This window comes from Doryrhamphus excisus, chromosome 23 (genome assembly GCF_030265055.1).
Source record: "Doryrhamphus excisus isolate RoL2022-K1 chromosome 23, RoL_Dexc_1.0, whole genome shotgun sequence".
Lineage (NCBI taxonomy): Eukaryota > Metazoa > Chordata > Actinopteri > Syngnathiformes > Syngnathidae > Doryrhamphus > Doryrhamphus excisus.
Window position 1 is genome coordinate 9,183,410 of NC_080488.1, and position 26,185 is coordinate 9,209,594.

The following is a 26,185-nucleotide window of genomic DNA, read 5'->3' on the forward strand; positions in this document are numbered from 1 at the left end:
TTTGCTGTGTGCATTTCTGCATTTCATCCCAACTGTTGCTGTTTTATCTACTTTCCAAATGGCGCCAATGATAGCTGTAGGCGCTCTTCTCATTTTCCTCAGTTAACAAGCACTCTGTTTATATACGATTATAGTTCCCTGCTTGTTTATTCTGCACTACTTTCCAAATTACATGGGTGCATTTGTACGGAAGGTACGGCGTACAGAACGACGTGACTCATTTGACAAAACTTAAATACATTAAACTGCTTTCACTGCGTTCACTGTATTTTTTTTATATTTTTTTTTTCCAGCTTTACCAGTCATGCAGGTGACGATCGAAATCACCAGACAGCAAGTGGAGAAGATCTTCGGTCTCGATGAGTACTGGTGTCAATGTGTTGCATGGAGCACTACCGGAACCCAGAAAAGCCAAAAAGCCTACATCAGGATTGCTTGTAAGTGCGCTTTAAAATTATTACTAACACTAATTGGCTAATTGTTTGTGCAAAACAAGATTTTTCATTTTGTGGACACTCGTCCTGGGATGATAATAAATTAATTAATCACAATATATGAAATCGAACGTGATCATTTTGCCGCTCCTGGATATATCGCCATTGTCGCCTGCCTCCATACCGGCAGGAACACGGTGCATTGGTTTCAGCACCTTGGTGAGTTTGATCTATAGGGCAATGTGATTAATGTAGCGAGCCCTTTTGTCATACACTCTCATTCTCTCAGAGTGCAGAAGAGTGTAACTTAGTAGAAATTAAATTAGAGTCTGACACAGAAGTCGGTGTTTCTGTGTGGACGGGTAAAACTGAAGATATGAGCGACATTAAGTTGTGTTTTTAAGCCTTACTAAATAATGAAAGAAGTTACTATAAAGTTATTGACTTATGAGTGTTGTTGTCATTTACACACACAAAAAAAAACTTTGTTTGCACATTTTGCCCAGCTCTATAAAAATAAAATAAAATAAAATAATAAAAAAATAAAATTAAAATAAAAAAAACTAAACTTGAACTATATTAGGAAAGCAGGAAGTGAACAAATGTAAGAGTTACTGATTGTAAAAGTACCAGATGGAGGGGTAGGATTTAATAAGCTTTGTTTCTTACTAGGGCGGCACGGCGGTTGAGTGGTTAGCGCACAGCTAGGAGACCAGGGTTCAATTCCACCCTCGGCTATCTCTGTGTGGAGTTTGCATGTTCTCCCCGTTCATGTTTTTATCCGGGTACTCCGGTTTCCTCCCACATTCCAAAAACATGCTAGGTTAATTAGCGACTCCAAATTGTCCAAAAGTATGAATGTGAGTGTGAATGGTTGTTTGTCTATATGTGCCCTGTGATTGGCTGGCGACCAGTCCAGGGTGTACCCCGCCTCTCGCCCGAAGACAGCTGGGATAGGCTCCAGTAGAAAATGAATGAATGAATGTTTCTTCGTAGGGCAGCACGGTGGATGAGTGGTTACCGCGCAGACCTCACAGCTAGGAGACCAGGGTTCGATTCCACGCTCGGCCATCTCTGTGTGGAGTTTGCATGTTCTCATCCGGGTACTCCGGTTTCCTCCCACATTCCAAAAACATGCTAGGTTAATTAGCGACTCCAAATTGTCCATAGGTATGAATGTGAGTGTGAATGGTTGTTTGTCTATATGTGCCCTGTAATTGGCTGGCCACCAGTCCAGGGTGTAGAAGACAGCTGGGATAGGCTCCAGTACCCCTGCGAAGCTATGTGAGGATAAGCGGTAGAAAATGCATGAATGATTCCAGACCGGCATCAATCCCTCCTTTTGCACAACAAACGTTGGAGGTTTTTACGATGCATACCGTATAACCAAGACTGGAGTTATGTGGTCGTCAGTTCGAGCCAAGCCCCCTTGAAGTACTACATTTCCTGTTAATGATATCGCACTTTTTTTTTTTTTTAGCCAGCATGTCATCAACACCCACATGAGGCCCCCTTAAAGTAACGGCGTAACTCCAACCGTGCATATAACTATAATGGAATAAAGTCATAATAATCCTCATTATGTTATTATTGACTGTTATCCCTTAATGCCCTTCATCACCAAATCCTCTTCTACCTCACAGTGAAAGTAGCACACTAAATTTTAGTATTCATGAGCATATTTTTCACTGGATAGACGATATCAACGACAATCCAGATGAAAGTAGCTGGAGTAAAAACAGATCTGAAATTTATTGCAATGTAGCAACCGTAAATCTGTCTGGGGAACACAAGCGCATCCCTCGCTGCTGCCTCAAAAGCTTTATTAGAGGAAGCCCTTTTCCTTTTGAGTATTTTAAAACATGCCACCTATTAATTCCGGCATAAATATGCATTATTCCAGACAGCACTATAGCGCCCCCCCCCAACATGTGCTTATTATGTAACCTTGTTTCATTTGGACGCATTTATTTAACTCAGATGATCTTCACATCTTCTGGATCGGCCTCATTTCATTTGCAAAAAACACACCGTCTTAATGCTCCTCCGAGAACAAGCTCCCCCCATTAGTTAAAAGGAATTCACCATCAGCTCACAGCCGCGCCCTGTGCCCCTCGCGACACGGCAACACATCGATTCACTCTGAGTGCAAACCCGGGGCGGACGCATCAAATTAGTGCCAACCTGCTGGCTATCAGTGGCCTGTCTGGCTCATCAGACACAAGCGGTCGGCCGTTTATTTCCACCAGAGAAGACCAAGCAATGCTAGCTCACCAGCCTGACTTATGGGCAAATATACAACACCGGTAAAAGAATTCAATGAGGACTAACCAGATAAAAACCAAATACTGGAGTTAAAAGCTGAAGACTAAGAGCATAAAATAGGACTAAAAAGATACAAACAAAACACTGGAGTTAAAAGCTCAAGACTAAGAGCATAAAATAGGACTAAAAAGATAAAAACATAACACTGGAGTTAAAAGCTGAAGACTAAGAGCATAAAATAGGACTAAAAAGATGAAAAAACATAACACTGGAGTTAAAAGCTGAAGACTAAGAGCATAAAATAGGACTAAAAAGAAAAAAACATAACACTGGAGTTAAAAGCTGAAGACTAAGAGCATAAAATAGGACTAAAAAGATAAAAAAAAACATAACACTGGAGTTAAAAGCTGAAGACTAAGAGGAAAAAAATAGGACTAACAAGATAAAAACAAAACACTGGAGTTAAAAGCTGAAGACTAAGAGCATAAAATAGGACTAAAAAGATAAAAACAACACTGGAGTTAAAAGCTGAAGACTAAGAGCAAAAAAATAGGACTAACAAGATAAAAACTAAACACTGGAGTTAAAAGCTGAAGACTAAGAGCATAAAAATAGGACTAAAAAGATAAAAACAAAACACTGGAGTTAAAAGCTGAAGACTAAGGGCATAAAATAGGACTAAAAAGATTAAAAAAAACATAACACTGGAGTTAAAAGCTGAAGACTAAGAGCATAAAATAGGACTAAAAAGATAAAACCAAAACACTGGAGTTAAAAGCTGAAGACTAAGAGCATAAAATAGGACTGACAAGATAAAAACAAAACACTGGAGTTAAAAGCTGAAGACTAAGAGCAAAAAAATAGGACTAACAAGATAAAAACAAAACACTGGAGTTAAAAGCTGAAAACTAAGAGCATAAAATAGGACTACCAAGATAAAAACAAAACACTAGAGTTAAAAGCTGAAGACTAAGAGCATAAAATAGGACTGACAAGATAAAAACAAAACACTGGAGTTAAAAGCTCAAGACTAAGAGCATAAAATAGGACTGACAAGATAAAAACAAAACACTGGAGTTAAAAGCTGAAGACTAAGAGGATAAAATAGGACTAAAAAGATAAAAACAAAACACTGGAGTTAAAAGCTGAAGACTAAGAGCATAAAATAGGACTAACAAGATAAAAACAAAACACTGGAGTTAAAAGCTGAAGACTAAGAGAAAAAAAAAGGGCTAATAAGATAAAAACAAAACACGGGAGTTAAAAGCTGAAGACTAAGAGCATAAAATAGGACTAACAAGATAAAAACAAAACACTGGAGTTAAAAGCTGAAGACTAAGAGCATAAAATAGGACTAACAAGATAAAAACAAAACACTGGAGTTAAAAGCTGAATACTAAGAGCAAAAAAAAATAGGACTAAAAAGATAAAAACAACACTGGAGTTAAAAGCTGAAAACTAAGAGCATAAAATAGGACTAAAAAGATAAAAACAAAACACTGGAGTTAAAAGCTGAAGACTAAGAGAAAAAAAAGGGCTAATAAGATAAAAACAAAACACGGGAGTTAAAAGCTGAAGACTAAGAGCATAAAAATAGGACTAAAAAGATAAAAACAAAACACTGGAGTTAAAAGCTGAAGACTAAGAGCATAAAATAGGACTAAAAAGATAAAAAAAAACATAACACTGGAGTTAAAAGCTGAAGACTAAGAGCAAAAAAATAGGACTAAAAAGATAAAAACAAAACACTGGAGTTAAAAGCTGAAGACTAAGAGCAAAAAAATAGGACTAAAAAGATAAAAACATAACACTGGAGTTAAAAGCTGAAGACTAAGAGCAAAAAAATAGGACTAAAAAGATAAAAACAAAACACTGGAGTTAAAAGCTGAAAACTAAGAGCATAAAAATAGGACTAAAAAGATAAAAACAAAACACTGGAGTTAAAAGCTGAAGACTAAGAGCAAAAAAATAGGACTAAAAAGATAAAAACAAAACACTGGAGTTAAAAGCTGAAGACTAAGAGCATAAAAATAGGACTAAAAAGATAAAAACAAAACACTGGAGTTAAAAGCTGAAGACTAAGAGAAAAAAAAGGGCTAATAAGATAAAAACAAAACACGGGAGTTAAAAGCTGAAGACTAAGAGCATAAAATAGGACTAAAAAGATAAAAACAAAACACTGGAGTTAAAAGCTGAAGACTAAGAGAAAAAAAAAGGGCTAATAAGATAAAAACAAAACACAGGAGTTAAAAGCTGAAGACTAAGAGCATAAAATAGGACTAAAAAGATAAAAACAAAACACTGGAGTTAAAAGCTGAAGACTAAGAGCAAAAAAAAATAGGACTAAAAAGATAAAAACAACACTGGAGTTAAAAGCTGAAGACTAAGAGCAAAAAAAATATAGGACTAAAAAGATAAAAACAAAAACACTGGAGTTAAAAGCCTGACTTATGGGCAAATATACAACACCAGTAAAAGAATTCAATGAGATGAAATGTGAAGCCTCATGCAGTCAGCCAAGCTTGCAGGAGTTCTTGTCCAGGTGCCTGGGGGCTTTGTTTTCGTGTGGCTGCTCCAAGCTCTTTTACAGATGGAAGCTGCAGGCAGGCGACTGCTGGAGAAGAGTGGGTGGCGCGGGAGTGGGAGGTATTGGGAGGAATGAGCGGTAATGCAATTGCTTTTGCTTGATGCCGGCCCCCTCTGGCAGCAGACAAGCATCTCTGAAACAGCCAGGCAGCCTGTAATAAGCAACATGGTCGGTGCCACTGAATCCCTGCGTGGCTTTTTGGGGGGGGCAACTGGAGTGCGACACGCTCAGCAAGGCCCGCCGGTGAACATTTTGGGGTTTAGCTTGGCGGAGCTTTCATTTACACTCCACATGCAGTTACAAATAGCCTAATTGGTTGTGTTTCTTTGCGCTCTCTCCTCAGACTTGAGAAAGAACTTTGAGGAGGAGCCTCAGGCTAAAGAGGTGGCATTGGATCAGGAGGTGGTGCTGCGTTGCCATCCCCCAGAGGGAGTGCCACCAGCAGAGGTGAGAACATATAATAGGTATTTATAGGGCCCCATCTAGCTCAGGGGTCTCAAACACGCGGCCCGCAGGCCAAATGTGGCCCGCAGGACACCAGTTTGAGGCCCCCGCTTTGATATAAAAGTTTAATGTTAAGTGCGGCCCGTGCAAGTTTGATATGGATGCTTTATGGTATCATGTACCCAGAAAAAATTATTACGTTTGATTAATGTTCATGTTAAAGGTTAAATAACTGTTAATATAATATTTATCCTCCCTATCCATGTGGAAGTGGTAAGTTTTTGGCTTTTTTAAGTTTAAAGGAAATAACTTGGAGGCTACCGTTTAGGTTGCTAGATCTCTAGTTTGCGCGCATCCATTTAGCCCAGGGGTCTCAAACACGCGGCCCGCGGAGGCCCCCGCCTTGATATGAAAGTTTAATGTTAGTGCGGCCCGCGCAAGTTTGATATGGATGCTGTATGGTATCATGTACCCAGAAAAAATTATTATGTTTGATTAATGTTCATGTTAAAGGTTAAATAACTGTTAATAGTTATCCTCCCTATCCGTGTGGAAGTGGTAAGTTTTTGGCTTTTTGAGGTTTAAAGGAAATAACTTGGAGGCTACCGTTTAGGTCGCTAGATCTCTAGTTTGCGCGCATCCATTTAGCCCAGGGGTCTCAAACACGCGGCCCCCGGGCCAAATGTGGCCCGCAGGACACCAGTTTGAGGCCCCCGCTTTGATATAAAAGTTTAATGTTAAGTGCGGCCCGCGCAAGTTTGATATGGATGCTGTATGGTATCATGTACCCAGAAAAAATTATTACGTTTGATTAATGTTCATGTTAAAGGTTCATTTTAATCTGAAAAAAAATAATTTGTCTACCCACCAACTATATGTGGTTTCTTAAGTTTTTATTATTTGTTGTTTTATTATTATTATTAAATTTATTTATTGCTGATTGATTGATTTTCTTTATTCTTGATTTGTTTATTTTTCATCTTATTTTGTGCAGAAAAATAAAAATTAAGATATTTGAGAACAGTGGAATGTTTTATCAGAGCTTTTATTGTAGAAAATCGGAACCAAAGCACTGAAAAAGTTTGTATATTTTTCTGTTTTTAATATTTTTTTATTTTTTTTGTAAAACCTGATGTGGCCCAGTCACATCCAGACCCTAGCTCCAGTGGCCCCCAAGTAATTTGAGTTTGAGACCCCTGATTTAGCCTTTCTTCAGCAGGAGGACAAAGGGCAAATAGAGGCTCAGGGATCGTCTCTCTGGCATCTCCTCGCTTCCACCGTGGAACAGACAGCCCATATGGATAAATTACACCTCTAATTATCGCTTCTTATTGATTTATTATCTCTCCCACATTTCCAAGATGCCATATATCACATCGGCTCATCATATCGCCCAGGATAAGCTGGGAGGCTTCACTTCACGTTTGGAATCTCTAAAGGCCTATCTATAATTAATGGCTCCATTTGACTTGCTCTCGCTCGCTTCTTTATTCCGTCTCTTTGCCATCTCTCATACACTCCAAGGCCTCGTACACACAGGAAACGCTCCTGAGATTATTTATTTTTTGGGAAGTTGAACAAAAATTTGCATCCACATTGTGCTGGATTAGTAAATAGTTGCATCCCGGCGGGAACGGATCATTCCAATGAAAACAAAACAAACGTGTCACGCTGTAAACGGACATGCAGATGGAACCAAGTTTTCCATAGCTCATCAAAACTTACAGGGATTACTTCTGTGAGTCAATATGTACACTCTTAAAAATGCTGGGTTGTTTTTTTGACCCAACCGCTGGGTTGAGCCTGTTGGGTCATTTAATTGGGTCATTTTTTTTATTGAATTGGGTATTCTGAGAACCCAATTTGCTGGGTTATCTCTGTTGGGTGCTAAGTTATTTGCTGCTGGGTTGGGATTTCCATTATGTAAAAATTTAAATTTAAAATAAAATAAAATAAAATAAAATAAAATAAAATAAAATAAAATAAAATAAAATAAAATAAAATACAAAAAATAAAAATTGCTGCAGGGTTGGGATTTCCATCATGTAAAAATGTATATATATATATATATATATATATATATATATATATATATATATATATATATATATATATATATATATATATATATATATATATATATATATATATATATATATATATATATATATATATATATATATATATATATATATATATATATATATATATATATATATATATATATATATATATATATATTGTTGGGTTAAGATAACCAACCCAACTTGTTGGGTTTAAAATAACCCAACGTGAGGTTGGTCCAATATTTAACCAGCGCTGGATTGAGAAACAACCCATATTGGGTTGTTTTTAACCCAGCATTTTTAAGAGTGTAGTATAAGACAACAAAACATTCTTAGAATGTCGAATATCAGTGCAAATAATCAGATATTATGTTTGTTTGTCGTCTGTGGCCTGACTACACCCAAATATTTTATAATTTCTTTTGCCATGTGGTAAAAAACGCTAGATACGGTGCTTCGTGACTTGTTGACTCGACTTGTTGAGATTATGAAACTTTTAAAAACACCAACCCCGAGTACTAAACCATGCAGCTCCGTAGAAATATCGCTGTATAGACACCGGGAGCTCTAATGACACAAACAGCATAGGTCGGGCCAGCCACTCAGACAGCCCAGGGACCACAAATAGCCAACTAGTCAATCACTCTTGGACAGCACGGGGACAGCTTGCAAAGAAATAGGAAAGAAAGTGCCAGCCCACAATCTGGGAAAAAAAAGAGCATCCGAGCAGAAGTCACCACAAGAGAAAATAAGGATCACGTAAAAAAAAAACAAAAACGAAAGTCCAATTATATGCATCACACGGGACAGTAATACCAACAACAATCCAGCAGCAGCCTGAAGAAGGCAGAAGGTCAAGTGAGAGCTTGAAAACAAAGAACGCAATCCAACAGTGCACCAAAAATTGGAATCAGAAAGCAAAACAAAATCTCACACTCAGCTGCGTGTGTCTTTCCGACATTGTTACAAAATCATTCAAGGGTATAAATATTTTTGACAGCATCATAATAGATTTTCCAATTTAAGTCTTATGTGAGTCGAGTTAGCTGTAGCAAAGTCACTTCCACTTTTGACCCATCAAACTCTTTCAGGTGGAGTGGCAGAGAAACGAGGACGTCATCGACCCTCTGAGCGACACCAATTTTTTCATCACCGCCGACCATAATCTTGTCATCAAGAAGGCTCGGCTAGCCGACACGGGCAACTACACGTGTGTGGCAAAGAATATTGTCGCACGGCGCAAAAGCAACTCTGCAACGGTCCTCATTTACGGTAAGTGGACTTTAAATTCATTTCGGGTGACACAACGTCATTTGTAGTACACAGGTGGTGCTCGGATGTCAACAAGGGGCGTTGCAAATGAGGGAGAGACGGGCTTATTGGGAGGATTGAGCTGCTTTGTTATCACTGTCCATTTCATAGGAGTAAATCGTCTCACATGTTCAAGGATACCATGTTTATCATCGTTGACTATGGTTAATTCGCTTTCCTTTTCTGTAGTGGGGGATAAAGTGACAAAAAAGTGATCAACTTTTTGTACAAAATTAATAGTAATTAATTTGAGCTAAACCGAAAGACCAAGATCTTAATTTTCCGGTGGATCTTTGGGTCATGAGCTTTGGTTAGTGACCTAAAGCAGTGATTTTCAACCTCATCAATAAGTCTATAGAAGGAACAAGGTAGGTGTTGCCACACGGACCAATATTACATTGCTATGCCGGTCTTTACACCACAGACACTCCACAGTAGCCATGTTTTTACATGACCACTTTTTCTCTCTCCGAATGACTTTCCGGGAAACAATAATATCCATAGAAAGGAATATTCCAATCTCTTGTCTACATGCGTCGCTATAATGAACCAAAATAGTCAATAGGGCATGCCCATTAAAACGTAAACATCAACATCACGTGATATCGACTTCGCCAAGTTGTTCTTTCACTTGTTGGAATAATTCCGTATTGCCAATTTTTTCGTTTGTCCAGTCTTGAAATTTAGTTTGAATCAAAAACAAACTTTGCTTAAGTCCAGTGCCGATTGCTGGTCTGGATCTGCGTGTTACGTCATATCTGATCATGCGCTGAAAGAACGCACCCGGGATCAAATTCAATCTTGCTAATATTTTATAATTAAACTCAGGTCATTTTTATATATTTTCTTTTTTAATAAAACTGCACTTGTGAATAAAGTATAGAAGGGTTTAGATTCTGTTCCACAGAAGGCGCTAATGCACACGAAAGCTTTCCGTTTGAGCGGGTACAAGATACCTCAATCGGATTGGTTAAAGGAATATTCCATCCCTGTTCAATTCTTTCCGTTTGAGCAAATAAACCAATTGGAATATTTGGGTCCATGTATACTATTGACATAATATTTGCAAATGATGATTAATAAATGTTAATTATAAAAAGTGATATTGGATAATTCCTCACGGTTTTTCAAGGTACACTAGTGTGCCGCGGCACAGTGGTTGAAAATCACTGACCTAAAGGATGCGATCTCGAGTACTATCATCCGGGAGAGACTCAAAGTAGAACCGCTACTCATCCGCATCGAGAGGAGCCAGATGGCTCGGGCATCTGGTTAGGATGCCTCCCAGACGGTGTTCAGGGCACGTCCAACCGGTACAAGGCCTGGAGGAAGACCCAGGACATGTTGGAGAGACGATGTCTCCCAACTGGCCTGGGAACGCCTCGGGATCCGCCGGGAGGGGCTGGACGAAGTGGCCGGTGGGAAGTCTGGTCCTCGACCGTGACCTTGGATAAGAAGTCCAAGATGGATAATAAATCATGGGAGTGCGTTCATAACCCGTAACATCGTAAAATAAGGATCTTTTGTAATAGGATTAGAACAAAATTTAGTATTATGTAGATTTACCATGTTGGCAACATTCATAATCATACATTTATAAGCACTTCAATATAAAAAACAAACATATTTACATGTTTTTATCCATACATTATTTGAGTGCTGCATACACTAAGCTGTCAGCAAATGAGGAATCAAACTCAGTTCCTTCTCCTGCTGTATGTATGCAGCTGCAGTAAAGTACACCACAGCATTTAACTATCACTGTGAGTTTATTTCTGTAAATAAATGCAAAAAAACAGCAGGTTCCTTGTTTGGAGTCTCACCCGGTGTGAAATTGTGGCGTGTGTGGGAATTCTCCACTCAAAAAAATGGAATATGTGATGTCGTTCTCATTTTCAGGGTGTTGGGACTTGCATATCAATTACCCCCGCTGCCTTTTTGTGCCAGCTAGCTAAATAGATTAAGGCCGTAGATTGAAGGTCTATTAATATAATAGTATGCTTATAAATACAATAAGGAGCACATAGGATACACACTTTAAACACACATTTACGGTAGTAAAGTTAAAGAAATTATTTATGACTCAATTTAAGATCACAGTAGTCACTTGCTTTGGAGGGTAATTGATTCCAAACCCGAGGAAACGTAGGATTCCTTATTTAGAAGTGTAATATTTTCATAATATTTTCATATTTGGAGAAAATAGCACATGAAATAGCACCCCTATAGTCACCTTTACATTCGTATTGCCCAATGTAGACGTTGCAAATGGTGATTAACCATAATTAATTTGTCAAATGTGATTAATGGGCGGCAAATTTTAAATTTTAAATTTTAAATTTTAAATTTTAAATTTTAAATTTTAAATTTTAAATTTTAAATTTTAAATTTTAAATTTTAAATTTTAAATTTTAAATTTCATAATTTCATAATTTCATAATTTGATGGTCTGATTTTTAAAGTGCTCCCCAAAAAAGGGATATGAGAACATATACATAGCTGATAGCATAACACTTTTACAGATAAAATTACACAAATAATTCAAATAATAACAAATAATTCAGGGGCCGCACGGCGGACTAGTGGTTAGCGCGCAGACCTCACAGCTAGGAGCCCCAGGGTTCAATTCCACCCTCGGCCATCTCTGTGTGGAGTTTGCATGTTCTCCCCATGCATGCGTGGGTTTTCTCCGGGTACTCCGGTTTCCTCCCACATTCCAAAAACATGCTAGGTTAATTAGCGACTCCAAATTGTCCATAGGTATGAATATGAGTGTGAATGGTTGTTTGTCTATATGTGCCCTGTGATTGGCCGGCGACCAGTCCAGGGTGTACCCCGCCTCTTGCCCGAAGACAGCTGGGATAGGCTCCAGCACCCCCCGTGACCCTTGTGAGGATAAGCAGTAGAAAATGAATGAATGAATGAGTTCTCCTCTTATTTTGTGTGGAAGTGGTAACTTTTTGGCTACTTATTTTGTCTTTCCCCACCCTCGGCCATCTCTGTGTGGAGTTTGCATGTTCTCCCCGTGCATGCGTGGGTTTTCTCCGGGTACTCCGGTTTCCTCCCACATTCCAAAAACATGCTAGGTTAATTAGCGACTCCAAATTGTCCATAGGTATGAATGTGAGTGTGAATGGTTGTTTGTCTATATGTGTGATGTGTGATTGGCCGGCGACCAGTCCAGGGTGTACCCCGCCTCTCGCCCGAAGACAGCTGGGATAGGCTCCAGCACCCCCCCCCCCCGCGACCCTTGTGAGGAAAAGCGGTAGAAAATGAATGAATAAATAATGATAAATTCTTTTTTATCTGTCCGTTGTGAGCGAATTTCCGATATATCCGAGTCCGATATATCCGAGGTTTACTGTATAACCCCCCCCCCTCTACTTTTAACACATTACTTCAGTAGAACAATTGCCAGTGCAAGTCTAAGCATTCACGCTTGTGTGCATTTTCAAACAATATTTCTCACTAAAAGACCAGAGAAATAGTGAAAAGATTGCACATATCGGACTTCTCACCTTGCAGCGGGATTGAAAAATTAATCACCGGTTGCCGATTGAATGGAAGTTCCATCACAACAGCAGGGGTCTTGTTCCTTTCCGCCGCTCAGTTCCTGTGCATCAACTAAGCAGAAAGAATCAAGTACGCGTCCACCACGCTTGCTGATCCAGCTAGCTGCGGTGGGTCATAATTACGGCTACTTTTCAAAGGGGGGTTCAACAGGGGGCCAGAACTGCATTTTATCAAGGCCTGACTTGGTGAGACTGTATTCTGTGCTAAGAGGTAATCAGGGCTCGGGTTGCCTTGCAATTTACCTCGCCGTGGCGGGCAATCAATCGCATAGAGAGGGCAAGGAAATGATTCAGTCACGACAAGCACACACAAGCGTAAGAGGGGGGGGGGGAAATTGGGGGGTGGGGGTGCCCGGCGAGGCGACGAATGTGCTGTTCAAGTCAATAAATCAGAAATGACTGCATCATGTAAGATGAAGCAAGCGTAGTTAGATGCAGATTAGAATCAAATCAGCGTTGTTTGATGTAATTACTTGCCATCAGCGATGGAGTACCAGTGATGTGCTAAGAACTAGTGGAGGCTAGAACATGGCCGCTGGTTCTTCAGGAAGAGCTTCAATAACTCCAGGTTGATTTTACATCTTGACCTCTATGAACATGAACAGATTAATATCATTCTTGCTATTGTAATTTCAACCCTTATGGTGCTGCGGCAGAAACTGCATTGGACCCAGTGAATGTACTTAATAAAAAGACATTTTGATTTCAGGTGGAACCGTTACATTAATTTTACATCTTGACCTCTATGAACATGAAAATATTAATGTCACTCTTGCTATTGTTAGATGCTCCATAAGGAGAACGGGTGTAATTTCGACCCTTATGGTGCTGTGGCAGAAACTGCATTGGACCTAGTGAATGTACTTAATAAAAAGACATTTTGATTTCAGGTGGAACCGTTAAATTAATTTTACATCTTGACCTCTATGAACATGAAAATATTAATGTCACTCTTGCTATTGTTAGATGCTCCATAAGGAGAACGGGTGTAATTTCAACCCTTATGGTGCTGTGGCAGAAACTGCATTGGACCCAGTGAATGTACTTAATAAAAAGACATTTTGATTTCAGGTGGAACCGTTAAATTAATTTTACATCTTGACCTCTATGAACATGAACAGATTAATGTCACTCTTGCTATTGTTAGATGCTCCATATGGAGAACGGGTGTAATTTCGACCCTTATGGTGCTGTGGCAGAAACTGCATTGGACCCAGTGAATGTACTTAATAAAAAAGACATTTTGATTTCAGGTGGAACCGTTAAATTAATTTTACATCTTGACCTCTATGAACATGAACAGATTAATGTCACTCCTGCTATTGTTAGATGCTCCATAAGGAGAACGGGTGTAATTTCGACCCTTATGGTGCTGTGGCAGAAACTGCATTGGGCCTAGTGAATGTACTTAATAAAAAGACATTTTGATTTCAGGTGGAACCGTTAAATTAATTTTACATCTTGACCTCTATGAACATGAACAGATTAATATCATTCTTGCTATTGTTAGATGCTCCATAAGGAAAACGGGTGTAATTTCAAACCTTATGGTGCTGTGGCAGAAACTGCATTGGACCCAGTGAATGTACTTGATAAAAAGACATTTTGATTTCAGGTGGAACCGTTAAATTAAGACAATTTATTCATTATTACAGTTGTCACCAGGATTACATCTTTAGGAAATGTAAACAGTAAAAACGACAATTTGCGTTTAGAATTTTCTGGCTTCACGCTGTTACGGTTTTTAACATTATTAACATTTTGTGTGTGTTTTCTAAAGCATTTTCAAGCATAAAAATAACAAAGCATTCAGAGATGCTGTGAATGATATGTAGTATTCTACACTGGCCACTAGGTGTCAGTAGGTGAGACACATCCACTTTCAATGTGGTAATTTCAACTCTTATGGTGCTGTGGCAGAAACTGCATTGGACCCAGTGAATGTACTTAAAAGACAATAAAAAGACATTTTGATTTCAGGTGTACCCTTAAAATTAAGACAATTTATTCATTATTACAGTTGTCACCAGGATTACATCTTTAGGAAAAACGACAGTCAATTTGCGTTTAGAATTTTCTGGCTTTTTGTAACATTTTGTATGTTTTTTTTTAAGCATTTTCTAGCATAAAAATATCTCAATTAAATCAAATACAAACAGAAGGCATTCAGAAATGCTGTGAATATGTAGTATTCTACACTGGCCACTAGGTGTCAGTAGGTGAGACACAACCACCAGATGTGATTGCACGAACAGCAGGCTTTTATTGCAGGTTTGAATTATCTCTAACTTCCGACGTCACACATTTATAGCAACATATATTATTTCTGTCTTAAATGGCTTATTTACTCTTATTATGTCTACTATATTAGGGAATATGAGTGCAAAGGAATATCATATCATGTCTAGAGGGCGCTACTCATGTTAAAAAATGCATTTAGAAGGTTTTCCATGCTGTAACTACCATATATTTACATTTATAAATAAGGAATTCTTGACAGAAATGAACGCGTTAAGGTTGGGTCTGGTTAACCACAATAAATGAGATTACTGTATACTACAGTTTATACTACTACTTCTAATACTGTGTAGTACTACGCCCACCAGTTACAGTAACACATGACTGCTTCTGTTTGCTATATTGCTTCCGTTGTGCATTGGTGTATTGACGTTTATTTAATGCTTCCTTAGCTTGTTAGCATTTGGCCGTGCATAACATGAATTTATTCATCATATTGTTTCTTGCACCGCTTCACTAACAGGTAATCTGTGTTCCACGAGGCTACGTCTAAATATGGTCACCTTGATGTAGTCGTTGTGTTAGCCCGTAACTCCAGCCCCGCCCCTCCCCCTCTCTGTTTTGCACTTCCATTAGAACCGCAACAGCACTCACGATTATTCTTGGAACACTTCTTGTCCTTTAGTGCATGTCGGGTAATCCTGGCTGCTCTGTCCCTTCATCCCTCATCCTCCCTTCCAACCTTCTTCCTCTCCCCGTAACCCCACCTATCCATCCCCCCCCCCCACCCCTGCGCTGGTCTGACAGTCAACGGCGGCTGGTCCACGTGGACCACATGGTCGTCCTGCAGTGCCGTGTGTGGGCGAGGCTGGCAGAAGAGGAGTCGGAGCTGCACCAATCCCACGCCATTGAACGGAGGCACATCGTGTGAGGGGCAGAACGTCCAGAAAAGTGCCTGCGTGGCCACCTGTCCAGGTAACTCCCAGGCAATCCCAACCCGCTTGTCCTGTGGCACTTCCTGCGGCTTCTTTTTTCAATTTCTTTGCATCCAGAAGTCATCCGCTCATAGTTTTGTTGGCCTGCAAGCTCTCTTCTGGAACGCTTCTGTTATTTCCCGTAATTAGACATTCGCGGCCATTTTCCCGAAACGATTAGTCCTCACAGTTTTGAAATTTATCATCCCACTTTGTCCACATATCTCATTATCTTTTGTGAAGTCTCTGCTCTTATTTCATAGACCTCTCTGATTTAGTAGACATGGTCCCAGCCAGCCATGGCACCGTGTCAGACCAGCTACTACATTTGTTATTATTTGCTGCTCAAGCTGTGTAGTAAATATAGGCAATAAAAAGGTGAATTATGGCGGCCGGTGTGCTGTTTACATCGTTAGAATGGGGGCGTTTCATTCCCCCCCCCCCACCCTCCCGGTCTCCCTCCCTCCCTCGCGAGGCAGGGAGCGCAGTGCCTGCTACTGAGCAACAGATATCGATCCTTTGTAGCCTGAGATGCAGCTTCCTTCATTTGCAGTCCTACATTAGCCCCCCCCTTGCCAGAGATAGCGGGAGCGAGAGAGCTGCAAAACACGGTGGAAGGTAGAAACAAGGACAGGAACAGCAAAGAATGGAAATAACCTGACTATGTACAAACCGGCATTGAATGATCAAATAGTTGATTTACAGGAGAAACCATCCCCATGCTTAAATGACACAGAGGGAAATCCTACACTTCTGTCAGGTTATCTTCATCTGTGAATCCACATATCATGTTCCACATCACGCATGTAAAGACATCAGCAGATGTCACGCGTGAGTGTAAGTAACCCAACCCAGCAAGTGAATGGAGACAAAAGCATGAGCAAAAATGCATCAGGATGGATCTGTTATTATTAGCTCTGAAGCAATCAGTAATTGAATTAAATGAAATGGGCTGTCCGGGGGTACTTGACATTCCCCTGTAGCAGAAGCAGAATCTTGACCTCTATGAACATGAACAGATTAATGTCACTCCTGCTATTGTTAGATGCTCCATAAGGAGAACGGGTGTAATTTTAAACCCTTATGGTGCTGTGGCAGAAACTGCATTGGACCCAGTGAAACAGAAGGCATTCAGAGATGCTGTGAATGATATGTAGTATTCTACACTGGCCACTAGGTGTCAGTAGGTGAGACACAACCACTTTCAATGTGGTAATTTCAACCCTTATGGTGCTGTGGCAGAAACTGCATTTGACCCAGTGAATGTACTTAATAAAAAGACATTTTGATTTCAGGTGGAACCGTTAAATTAATCTTGACCTCTATGAACATGAACAGATTGTCACTCTTGCTATTGTTAGATGCTCCATAAGGAGAACTGGTGTAATTTTAAACCCTTATGGTACTGTGGCAGAAACTGCATTGGACCCAGTGAAACATAAGGCATTCAGAGATGCTGTGAATGATGTGTAGTATTCTACACTGGCCACTAGGTGTCAGTAGGTGAGACACAACCACTTTCAATGTGGTAATTTCAACCCTTATGGTGCTGTGGCAGAAACTGCATTGGACCCAGTGAAACAGAAGGCATTCGGAGATGCTGTGAATGATATGTAGTATTCTACACTGGCCACTAGGTGTCAGTAGGTGAGACACAACCACTTTCAATGTGGTAATTTCAACCCTTATGGTGCTGTGGCAGAAACTGCATTGGACCCAGTGAAACAGAAGGCATTCAGAGATGCTGTGAATGATATGTAGTATTCTACACTGGCCACTAGGTGTCAGTAGGTGAGACACAACCACTTCCAATTTGGTAATTTCAACCCTTATGGTGCTGTGGCAGAAACTGCATTGGACCCAGTGAATGTACTTAATAAAAAGACATTTTGATTTCAGGTGGAACCGTTAAATTAATTTTACATCTTGACCTCTATGAACATGAACAGATTAATGTCACTCCTGCTATTGTTAGATGCTCCATAAGGAGAACGGGTGGAATTTCAACCCTTATGGTGCTGTGGCAGAAACTGCATTGGACCCAGTGAAACAGAAGGCATTCAGAGATGCTGTGAATGATATGTAGTATTCTACACTGGCCACTAGGTGTCAGTAGGTGAGACACAACCACTTTCAATGTGGTAATTTCAACCCTTATGGTGCTGTGGCAGAAACTGCATTGGACCCAGTGAAACAGAAGGCATTCAGAGATGCTGTGAATGATATGTAGTATTCTACACTGGCCACTAGGTGTCAGTAGGTGAGACACAACCACTTTCAATGTGGTAATTTCAATCCTTATGGTGCTGTGGCAGAAACTGCATTGGACCCAGTGAATGTACTTCATAAAAAGACATTTTGATTTCAGGTGGAACCGTTAAATTAATTTTACATCTTGACCTCTATGAACATGAACAGATTAATGTCACTCCTGCTATTGTTAGATGCTCCATATGGAGAACGGGTGTAATTTTAAACCCTTATGGTGCTGTGGCAGAAACTGCATTGGACCCAGTAAAACAGAAGGCATTCAGAGATGCTGTGAATGATATGTAGTATTCTACACTGGCCACTAGGTGTCAGTAGGTGAGACACAACCACTTTCAATTTGGTAATTTCAACCCTTATGGTGCTGTGGCAGAAACTGCATTGGACCCAGTGAATGTACTTAATAAAAAGACATTTTGATTTCAGGTGGAACCGTTAAATTAAGACGATTTATTCATTATTACAGTTGTCACCAGGATTACATCTTTAGGAAATATAAACAGTAAAAACGACAATTTGCGTTCAGAATTTTCAAAATTTTTTCTGTTTTTAATAAATCCGTTTTTTGGTTTTTTTGGAAAACCTGATGCGTATGTGATAATAAGATCATCATATGATTTGTCTGGTATCAGGCCCAGTATCATGCCCTCGTGTGCCAGTATCAGCCCGAAACCGAAGGTCGAGACAAACCATGTGATAACCAATAAGGACGTCCTCACGACGCACAACAGCCACGTTCAGCCTGTCGACTTTGATGACTCCTGTTAGCACCAGAACGCTAGCACCTCTCATAGGGAACGTGTGAAGCCAGAGAGCCTCCGATGTATTTTTGTCCAAGTCTCCAACGTGTTTAATGGGAGTAGGCGTAGGCCAGTGTGTCAGATCAGATGGGCGCCATGCTGGTCGGGGGCCCAGGGAGCTTGAGGCTAAATCCTCCGGCTCATAGCATAACAGTCGGCCAAGGAGTTTACATCCGTCTCCTGTTTTTTCTTTCACTTTCGTCATCTTCCCACCGCATCACATCCGGTTTGTTCTCACTGGCTCCGCCCCTCTCGCATTCGGGGGGGTCCAAGATTTCGAGCAAAATGTCACATTCCAGCAAATATGCAGTACCACAGCCAACTGTAAATAGTTGCAGCCAAGTTCTACAAGCACGGCGGTGACACCTGACCCATACAAATGAAGCAAGCTGTTGCCTGATGTGAGAGAGGAATGCAAACAACATGAAAAGATTGCTAACTTGGGTGAATTATTCAAATATTGTACCGATCCCTCAGGCTTGCCAGCGGAGTCATGAGAATTCTGCTAGATGGAAAATAAACAGACTCGGGGCTAGTGTGTTTGTGCGTGTTTGTTGGCAAGCGTGCACGCGAAACGAGCGAGCGAGCGAGCGTGTTCCGTGCACATGCATCTTCGGCACCCATATGCTTGCTGTCTGCACTGCAGGCGAGTGTCTTATTTCTTCTTAGCGAGTAAGCTCATTCTCGAGGCTTCAATTGTATCCAAAGAACAAATAAAGGATGTTGCTAATAGAGCACGAAAACATATTAGTTCACATTGAAAACAGGGTGGCCATCTGGTGACAGACTTTTGGACCGACGCGGTTTTAATCATTCTGTGCCATTCATCTTGGCCTCCCGTCTTGCGTTCAGTCAGCCATCTTGGCTTCTACTAGTGAATTAGTGAACATAAGGGAGTCGTGTCTACTTTGTTTAATTAGTCATTAGAACCATACCATTCATTCGGCAGTAGAAAAATCTAACTTTTAATTTGTAAAAGCTGTTAAAAATTAACATTTTGTGGCGTTTCATGATCCACACTGGCTCTTTCCATCACCCTGTGGTTGTCTTCTGACACTTGGGGGCATGATACTGGGCCTGATACCAGACAAACCATGATGATCTTATTATCACATACTATTTAATGTTAAAAAAGTATAAATGTGACTATAGTCGTGTTTTGTCATGTCTACAGGGCTCTAATAATGCTTTGTTCATTTTAATCTGAAAAAAATAATTTGTCTACCCACCAACTATATGTGGTTTCTTAAGTTTATTATTATTATTATTATTATTATTATTATTATTATTATTATTATTATTATTATTATTATTATTATTATTATTATTATTATTATTATTATTATTATTATTATTATTATTATTATTATTAATGATAATGATAATGATAATGATAATGATAATGATAATGATAATTATTATTATTATTATTATTATTATTATTATTATTATTATTATTATTATTATTATTATTATTATTATTATTATTATTATTATTATTATTATTATTATTATTATTATTATTATTATTAATAATAATAATAATAATAATAATAATAATAATAATAATAATAATAATAAAAGATTGATAAAAGATGAAAAATAAATAAACAAATCAAGAATAAAGAAAATCAATCAATCAATCAGTAATAAATAAATATAATAATAATAACATTATTATTAGTAGTATTAATAATAATAGATTATGATGGAGATTAATAATAATAATAATAATAATAATAATAATAATAATAATAATAATAATAATTATTATTATTATTATTATTATAATATTATAATAATAATAATAATAATAATTATTATTATTATTATTATTATTATTATTATTATTATTATTATTATTATTATTATTATTATTATTATTATTATTATTATATTTATTATTATTATTATTATTATATTTATTATTATTATTATTATTATTATTAATATTATTATTATTATTATTATTATATTTATTTATTACTGATTGATTGATTTTCTTTATTCTTGATTTGTTTATTTATTTTTCATCTTATTTTGTGTAGAAAAATAAGTCAAGCCCTGTGGTTGTCTTCTGTGTGTTTTCGTCAGCCATTGGGATTAAGGGACCGTTACTGTGCACACGTGTGTGTTGACAAGACTCAAGGAGCTGAGGGATGACCCGCTGCTCTCAGTGGTGTTTCTCCTGTTCTCCTCAAGGACACGGAAACCGCACATGTTGGATGATCTTGGCCTGTGACCATCAGCGGCCTTTGTCACTTTAGTAGCAAAAGACCCAGCTTTAACCTGGAAAGAATGGCGGGGGCCTTTTTGCTTTCCCCCTTTGACAACGTGTCCAAATAGGAGCATGGCACTGTGCTATTGTATTGCTGTCCCTCCTCAGGAACCAGACTGACCTCAGACCTGTGGTGCTGCATGATTGAAAATCACTTGCAGAGCCTTTCACTCTTATGCCAGTAATGTCTTCCTGGGGATTTGACTTACACTGTAGAACAGCGGTCTCAAACACGCATCCCGCGGGCCAAATGTGGCCCGCAGGACACTACTTTGAGGCCCCCGCTTTGATATGAAAGTTTAATGTTAGTGCCGCCCACGCAAGTGTGATATGGATGCTGTATGGTATCATGTACCCAGAAAAAATTATTACGTTTGATTCATGTTCATGTTAAAGGTTAAATAACTGTTAATAGTTATCCTCCCTATACGTGTGGAAGTGGTAAGTTTTTGATATGGATGCTGTATGGTATCATGTACCCAGAAAAAAATATTACGTTTGATTAATGTTCATGTTAAAGGTTAAATAACTGTTAATAGTTATCCTCCCTATACGTGTGGAAGTGGTAAGTTTTTGGCGATTTAAGTTTAAAGGAAATAACTTGAAGGCTACCGTTTAGGTCGCTAGCTCTCTAGTTTGCGAGTTAGCATGTGTCTCAAGACCCTGCAGTTGCGCAATATGTTGTAAATAAAAAGAGTATAAATGTGTTCATCTTATTTTGTGTAGAAAAATAAAACAGTGGAATGTTTTATCAGAGCTTTTCTTGTAGAAAATCGAAACCAAAACAAATTATTAATTTTTCTGTTTTTAATAAATGCGTTTTTTGTTGTTTTTTTAAACTGATGCGGCCCAGGTATGATTTTCTGACGGGTCTTGTTGTGGGGTCTTTTGTGACCTCTCAGATGAGTCGCCGCTACGCTTTTTGGGGCCATTTTGGTTGACCGTCCACTTCTGGGAAGGTTCACCACTCTTCCACATTGTCTCCATTTGTGGATAATGGCTCTCACTGTGGTTTGCTGGAGTCCCAAAGCTATATAAATGCCTTTATAACCTTTTCCACACTGATTATCTGTGTTGTGTTGACGAGTATTTAAATTTATTCAGTGATCTGAAACATTTCAGTGTAACAAATGTGCAAAAACTATATAAGGCCATCAAAAATGTGCAGTTGATTTGTATTTGTATATGATTGGCATATGAATTATGAATGCTCACACAGATTTAAACTGATTTGAGAACAGTGTTTGAGAGTGAGTGGCCTTTTGTGTACATCGGAAAAGTTGTACATGTTTGAGTTAAGACTTTGAAAAGTTTTGTTGAGAGTATGTATGTATTTAGACAAAAATAATAGTCATCTGGTCTGTAGTTTCTATATACATATATGTATTGAATAGTCCTACAAAAACATGATAGAATCAGGGGTGCTCTAGTGGGCCGTTCTCCATAAACCCGACATGAAAAAGGTGTTTCTGCGATTAAGCTGCAAAAAAAAACAATTTAACAGTCACATTTTATGACTTATTATATGCAATACTACTAAATTATGCTTGACTTATGTGTCATCTACATACCGCTGCCACTCCTTTGTTTGAAAATATTATTTGCCCATTCGCTCGTCTGAAAAAAAAAACTAGAAATTCATCATCATGGCAAAACGTTGATCCCATCTCTTTATTTCACAGTGGCGTGGATAAACTGAGGGGCGCCATTCCGCATTCATTAGAATCTAATTTGCTATTCAATCATTTTCTGTCCCAGCCTTGATAATCAGCCCACTGGCCCACGGATGGGTCCACTCAATGCCAAACAAGGACAATTATCTGATTGGTTCTGCTCTCTCTGCCAAACGGATCCGACTGCAAAAGAGACCCAAGCTGTGTCAGCATCTTGCCTCACACACAGAAAGCAATCATTTATGGACACACGTGGTCACAACGTGCAGCTTGTGGCGTACCAAGAGCCTAATTCACACACCTGTGACTCACGGGGGGGGGCGGTCCACAACAGCTTTTAGCCACTTTTCCCAATCATGGACTAGCTGCAAAGCCAAATGACATCATGAACTGCCGCAGTTATGTTATCATAGTTGGATCCAACCAAGAGCAGCACTCGTGCTTCATAAACCCGAGCTTGTGACCTGTAGTACTTGTTCTCTGGGGGTCACGCCCTGTGGACTCTTTATTGCTGGGATTAATGAGCGCTACGGTTTCGTTGCCCCTCGGGTCAGCCAAGCAGAGGGTTGCTGCTGTCACGGAGGTGTGTTAGCGTCGAGTCATTTTTTCGCCAGGTCCCCTCCACTGATAGATTCTGACTAGGGAAAGAGCAAGGCAGTGGTGTTTCTCCCCCTCATGAGAGCTCATTACTTCTCTTTTTCCTATTAGCCCTATGGTAACCTTCCCCAGGCCGGGGGGGGCAGGGGGGTGCTGCATCACTCTCAATATCGCTCCCAGCATCAGCTGCGCAAAGCCCACCTTTGTGACAAAAATGGCTGCACTCTACATGTGGTAAAGCTGCTGTTATTTCCGACGGCAGCACGCTCTCAGAACGCTCCTGTTTGTTTTGTTTGTTTTACGATCGCTCACAGTGCTCGCAGTCCACACGTGTGCTGCAACACGCACACGCATGTGTCTAACCCAGGGGTGGGCAAACTTTTTGGCTCGCGGGCCGCATTCATTTAACAAAACGGGGGGACAGAATATATATTTTACACGTAACAGTCCATCTGGTATTATTGTATCTGTAAAAGTGTCACGCAATCTGCTATTATTATTTATTATTTTATATTTAAATATTTTATATTTAAATATTTTATATTTAAATATTTTAATTTTTATTATTATTATTATAATTATTATTATTATTATTATTATTATTAGTATTAGTATTAGTATTATTGTTATTATTATTATTGTTATTATTATTATTATTGTTATTATTATTATTATTATTATTATTGTGTCCCTTTTTTCAGGAGCACTTTGTAAACAACAGACCACATCAAATAACAAAATTGATAAAACCATCAAAAGGTTGGCTCAAGCCATGATGCCAGTTCCTATGTTGAGTTTAAATGAAATACTTTGGAAAGAACGGACGGGCCGCATTCAAACACTTGGCGGGCCGGATGTGGCCCCCGGGCCGTAGTTTGCCCACCCCTGGTCTAACCCTCACATGTAGCGAGTTGCATTGCGGTAACAGGTGTACTTGTTGAGCTTTAGATCAACAACTCACTTCATCTGTGTGGTTTTAGCATGGTTGCATCTCATTTGCATATACTAAATAAACAAAAAAGAAAAACAGGTGAAAATAAATCTCGAGCTTCTCGGTACATCTGCTTGGATTTGAACGTTTGCAAAGCGGATTTGCATGTCTTTGTGCTCCCCCCCCCCCCCCCCCCCCCCCGACAGGTTTACATTTTAAAGCCTGTTGATTTGCACAAGATGGTAACAGAATTTCCTATCAGTTGTATCGGGTCTCACATGCAAATGCACCTACTAGTTTTGCACGTTCATTCATTCATTCATTTTCTACCGCTTTTCCTCACGAGGCCAACCAATCACAGGGCACATATAGACAAACAACCATTCACACTCACATTCATACGTATGGACAATTTGGAGTCGCTAATTAACCTAGCATGTTTTTGGAATGTGGGAGGAAACCGGAATACCCGGAGAAAACCCACACATGCACGGAGAAATTGAACTGTGGAATTGAACCCTGGTCTCCTAGCTGTGAGGTCTGCGTGCTAACCACTAGACCACCGTGCCGCCCAGTTTTACATGTTGTGAAAGTTATTTTTTGGGTGTTTTTATGTGAAATTTGCTTGGCTTGTTATCCGATTAATCATTTTTTTTTTTGGGCTTGAACTGAAATATAAATCAGTTTTTTTCCTCACTCATGTTTTCTTTTTCATTCATTCATTCATTCATTTTCTACCGCTTTTCCTCACGAGGGTCGCGGGGGTGCTGGAGCCTATCCCAGCTGTCTTTGGGCGAGAGGCGGGGTACACCCTAGACTGGTCGCCAGCCAATCACAGGGCACATATAGACAAACAACCATTCACACTCACATTCATACCTACGTATGGACAATTTGGAGTCGCTAATTAACCTAGCATGTTTTTGGAATTTGGGAGGAAACCGGAGTACCCGGAGAAAACCCACGCATGCACGGAGATGGCCGAGGGTGGAATTGAACCCTGGTCTCCTAGCTGTGAGGTCTGCGTGCTAACCACTAGACCGCCGTGCCGCCCAGTTTTGCATGTTGTGAAAGTTATTTTTTTTGGGTGTGTTTATGTGAAATTTGCTTGGCTTGTTATCCGATTAATCGTTATTTTTTTTTTGGCTTGAACTGAAATATAAATCAGTTTTTTTCCTCACCCATGTTTTCTTTTTCACTGAATGTTTATTTATAGTGGACGGAGGCTGGAGCGAATGGAGCAAGTGGTCGCCGTGTGGTGCCGACTGTTCCATGTGGAGGAGCAGAGAGTGCACCCAGCCCTCACCTGGCACCGGGGGCAAGGACTGCCAGGGCCTCGACCTTCAGTCTCTTAATTGCACCAGTGAGCAGTGCCCACAGAGTGAGTGTACCGCCACCCACGTCGTGCAAACTCTCCACTTCTAGCTGTGCCATTTGGTGCGTTGCAAGGGGGAAGGGATATGCGGTGGCGCAGAATCAGTAGGTTGCAGATGTTTGTGAGCATGCCAAGGCTACTAAGTGCTAAATGAACTTCAATTTAATAAGCAGTGCGGGGTTGAACTGTGTGTACAAAAAAATATGTGCAATTCTTTTGCCTTTTTGATTTCGAGGCCAAGGTAAAAATGTTTCAGGTAGAAGTCAAGAGTCAGAAAATTCACTCATTTAGGCTAAACTTCATTAATAAGCTATTGAAATCTTAGCTATCGGGTTTTAATCAATTAAATATGAAGCCAAATACAACGCTGAT

The 26,185-nt window shown here is 39.4% G+C and overlaps 1 protein-coding gene across 4 annotated transcripts in view; it reads left to right on the forward strand.

Annotated features, from left to right (window-relative positions):
* The window catches only part of unc5a (unc-5 netrin receptor A), a 226,806-nt gene that overhangs the window by 143,838 nt on the left and 56,783 nt on the right, over positions 1-26,185 (forward strand). For 2 of the 4 annotated variants that reach the window (XM_058063405.1, XM_058063406.1), the window contains exons 3-7: positions 294-437; positions 5,630-5,733; positions 8,888-9,068; positions 15,725-15,892; positions 25,655-25,819. In XM_058063405.1, the coding sequence (XP_057919388.1) occupies positions 294-437; positions 5,630-5,733; positions 8,888-9,068; positions 15,725-15,892; positions 25,655-25,819 (762 nt within the window). The remainder of the gene's footprint in view (positions 1-293; positions 438-5,629; positions 5,734-8,887; positions 9,069-15,724; positions 15,893-25,654; positions 25,820-26,185) is intronic. The other 2 variants (XM_058063407.1, XM_058063408.1) reach the window with 1 other exon arrangement.